The sequence below is a fragment of the Galeopterus variegatus genome, unplaced genomic scaffold (genome assembly GCF_000696425.1).
Source record: "Galeopterus variegatus unplaced genomic scaffold, G_variegatus-3.0.2 Scaffold9528, whole genome shotgun sequence".
NCBI lineage: Eukaryota > Metazoa > Chordata > Mammalia > Dermoptera > Cynocephalidae > Galeopterus > Galeopterus variegatus.
Window position 1 is genome coordinate 12122 of NW_007735639.1, and position 3737 is coordinate 15858.

Below are 3737 nucleotides of genomic sequence, written 5' to 3' on the forward strand. Positions count from 1 at the left end.
AGGAAACTGAGGCATGGCGAAAGGAAGCGTCTTGCCCAGGGCTACATAGCTGGTTGAAAGCCGAGCTGGAATACAGAGCCGGGGTTGCCTTGCTGCTGCCTGCTTGTGCCTTGGTCTCCCCTACTGCACTGACTGTCGACATCTGCCCGCAGGGTGGCTACAGACCACAATGTGGACAACACATCAGCTGTGCTGCGGGAGTGGCTGGTGGCCGTGAAGAGTTTTTACCATTCTGTGGAATGGCGGCCGGCGGAGGAGCCCAGGTGAGTGCTAGGCCCTGCCCGGAGCCCCCCAGTCTGACTGTATTGCACCCCCTGCTCACACACCCTCCATGGCTCCCCATTGCCCCAGGTCAGACCACAGGCCCTCAGCCCCTGACTGCAGCCTTCCACTCTGGCTACTCTGACCTGCCCTCAGCTTCACAAATGGTCCCTGATCCTCCCGCCAGCCCTCCATCTTGAACCCCCTCCTTCCCTTGTCCTTCTCTTGGACGGCCACTGCTTTGTTCCCAGTTTCAGTCTCTCCCCAGCCCTGGCTCTGCTGTTTGGCTTCTTCACAAGCCCCTGGGCAGCACAGACCCCCGGTTCCTCGGGATTTATTTCTTCACCTACCTGTTGTCCAGTCTAGACTCTGAACCTGGGAGGACAGGCTCCAGGTCTTTTCCGCTCTGTGTTCTTCTCTGCCAGCGGGTCCCCTTCGCTGTCAGGCACATTCCTGCCTGGTATTGTAGGCCCTGTCCCCCTGGCCAGCTGCTCTGGGCTTTCTTCCTTCCCTCCGGTTTGCTCGGGTTTTCTTCCCTCGGCCTTTGCACATGCTGTGCCACCTGGCCGGGACACGCTCCCTCCTCCCCAGCCTTCAAATCAGCTCATGTGTTCCCTCTTCCAGGAAGCTCTACCTGACCACCCCCAAGGCGGCTCAGGCCCTCTCTGGGCTGTGACAGTGCCCTGTGCTCCCCACATCACAGCTGTCTCCTTGCAGGTCCTACCCGGATGAGGAGGGCCCCAAACACTGGTCTGACTCACGCTACGATCATGTCATGAAGTTGCGCCAGGCAGCCCTGAAATCAGCTCGGGACATGTGGGCCGATTACATCCTGGTGAGTTTCTCAGCCAGCCGGCCACAGAACACGGGGAGGTCTCGGGTGTCCTGAGGAAAGGCAGGGTGGCAGGATTTGGGGACCGTCCTTAACCCCATTTTGCAGAAGGGTAAACTGAGGCTCAGGGAGAGTAAGTGAGTTGCCCGAGGTGACACAGCTGGTGAGTGGTGGAGCTGTGATTCATTCAGTCGTGGGCCACATGGATGCTGAGTGCCAGTTTGTAATCATCAGGAGCAAATGAGCTTTTGTGTTCCCAGCTGTCCCCTGTGGTTGGACATTAGGATCGTCTCCACTTTTATTGCCATCACCAATGACGCCAAACTTCTGGCACACCCCACGAGGACGGCCTTTGGGTCATTTCTGAGAAGTAGGAGGGTGGGGTTGGGGACTGGAGAGTATGGGTGACACTGAGCTGCTGAGGCTTGACTTTCTCTTCCTCCTTCGCGGCCAGCGATTGCTTCTTGGGGAAGAGAGCAGTTGAGTCTTGAAGGCAATAATGCTGGGACAAGTGTCCATGGGTCACCGGCCTTCTGTGAGCTCCTTCCACCTGTTCCCTGACCTGGGCGTGATGGTGCCCGCTCCCTTCCCCTGTACAGAGGGGGTGTGGGGACTGGGGGTGCTGATGGCGGGCCTGGCTCGCCATGGGGGTCGAATGCAGTAATGTCACCTGACAGTGCCTGTGGTGGGTTTCCATCTTCACACCAGGTCCGAGCTGCCCTCTGTACCTTCTTTCTTTATTTCTTTATTTATTCTTTTTTTGGCAGCTAGCGGTAAAGGGATCCGAACCCTTGACTCTGGTGTGCTCTGTACCCTTCTTATTACTCAACATCCATCTGTGTTGCTCCTGTGTGCTGGCTTCATGCCGGTCCCTGGGGACATAGCGAGGACCAGGACACGCCTCCCTAGTCTCCCAGAAAAGGTGGCTGTGACCAAAACACCAGCAGACCTGAGTGGGGAAGTAGCAGAAGGCAGCCCGTGCTGTGAAGAAGATGTAGAAAGACAGATTGGTAGAGTATCTGTTTCCTGGGGTCCCCTAAGAAAGTGCCACATGTTCGGTGGTGTAAAACAATGGAAATTCCCCATACCAGCCAGCACCCCCCAAAATAAAAATTAAAAAAAAACCCACCACAATGGAAATTTGTTATCTCACCATTTTGGAGGCAGGGCCGTGCTCCCTCCAGAGGCCCTGGGGGAGGACCCTCCCTGCCTCCTCCAGCTTCTGGGGGCTCCAGGAGATCCTTGGCTTGTGACTGCATCTCTCCAGTCTCTATTTCTGTGGTCACATGGCCATCTCTCCGTTTCTTCTTATAAGGACACCAGTCATTGGGTTTAGGGACCACTCTAATCCAGTAGGACCTCATATTCACTTATTCTTAATTACACCTGCAAAGACCCTATTTCCAGATAAGGCCACATTCCCAGGGTACCAGGGGTTAGGGCTTCCTCATCTTTTTGGGGAGCCACCATTCAACCCACAACAGATGGCAAAAGCAGGGTGGAGTGACGAGCAAGCGGGGTCAGGGGGCCTCCCCAAGGAGGGGACCCAAGCAGAGACCTGAAGGGGTGAAGGAGCCAGCCTAGGGCGCTGGGGGACAGTGTCTAAAGCAAAGGGAACAGAGCAGGGAATACGCTTGGGTGTTTAAGGAACGGAGTGAGCGGGGGGTGATGCTGAGGTGGGGAGTGGGCATTATCCAGTTATGCAGGCCAAGGTCAGCATTTTGCTTTTACTAGGGAGATAATAGGGAGCCATGGAGGGTATGTGAGCAGGGGAGGGCTGTGTTCCTATTTATGACTTTCAGAAGCCCCTGTGGCTGCTGTGGGGGGACTGTCAGCAGCAGAAGGCCCGGGTGGAGGCCCGGGCAGCATCCTGGTGATTCATGGTGGGGCCTGCACAGGGAAGGGCCATGAAAGGCAGGTGGGTTTAGGATGCGTCATGAGGCCGAGGGGACAGGGCCTGCTTTGGGCCTGGATGTGAGCATGCCAGAAGGACAGGAGTGAGGATGATGCCATGTCCCTGGTCTGAGCCCTGTGGGAAGAGCAGAACCACCTCCTGGGAGGAGGAGGGATGGAACAGGCCCCCCATGGAATCCCGGAGGTCGGTACCTCTTCAGACCATTTTACAAACGAGGACGCAGAGACTTAGGGAGAGGCGACAACTTGCCCGGTGGGGTCTCAGAACCAGCGAGGCACAGAGCTGGACCTGGCAGCTCCCGGAACCTTCCGGCACAGAGCCGCCTTGTCCTGCCTCCCTGGTTGCTGCTGTGGGTTGATCTTGGCTCATTTTCATTTTTTCCCTCCACAACCCTGGGTGGGGCTCAAGGTGTCATGCAGAACTCAAAGCAGCTTTTGATGCAAAACTGTATTTTTGTAATTTGGGGACTTTGGAAATCCATACTGGAGTGTGAAATCATTTGTCAGATGTTTTAAAAGTTATTAGAAGGGCCTTTTTTCCCCTCTGTTTTTACAAAAGTTATGGATTTTATTTATAGGCAAAAAATGTAAGAAAAAAATAAAATCCTTAAGAAAGAAAAAACAAAACAAACTTTAATCTTACTTCCCAGAAAGATCCACTTTATAGCTGTTTTTTTTTTTTTTTTTTTTTTTTTGTCTTTTTTCGGGTCCGGCAATGGGATCGCAACCC

The 3737-nt window shown here is 54.6% G+C and overlaps 1 protein-coding gene across 1 annotated transcript in view; it reads left to right on the top strand.

The window, feature by feature from the left end:
* LOC103609362 (procollagen galactosyltransferase 1-like) overlaps positions 1-3737 on the top strand; it is a 20974-nt gene that overhangs the window by 2990 nt on the left and 14247 nt on the right. Inside the window, exons 2-3 of the mRNA XM_008593689.1 lie at positions 153-263; positions 979-1096. Of these exons, the coding sequence (XP_008591911.1) occupies positions 153-263; positions 979-1096 (229 nt within the window). The remainder of the gene's footprint in view (positions 1-152; positions 264-978; positions 1097-3737) is intronic.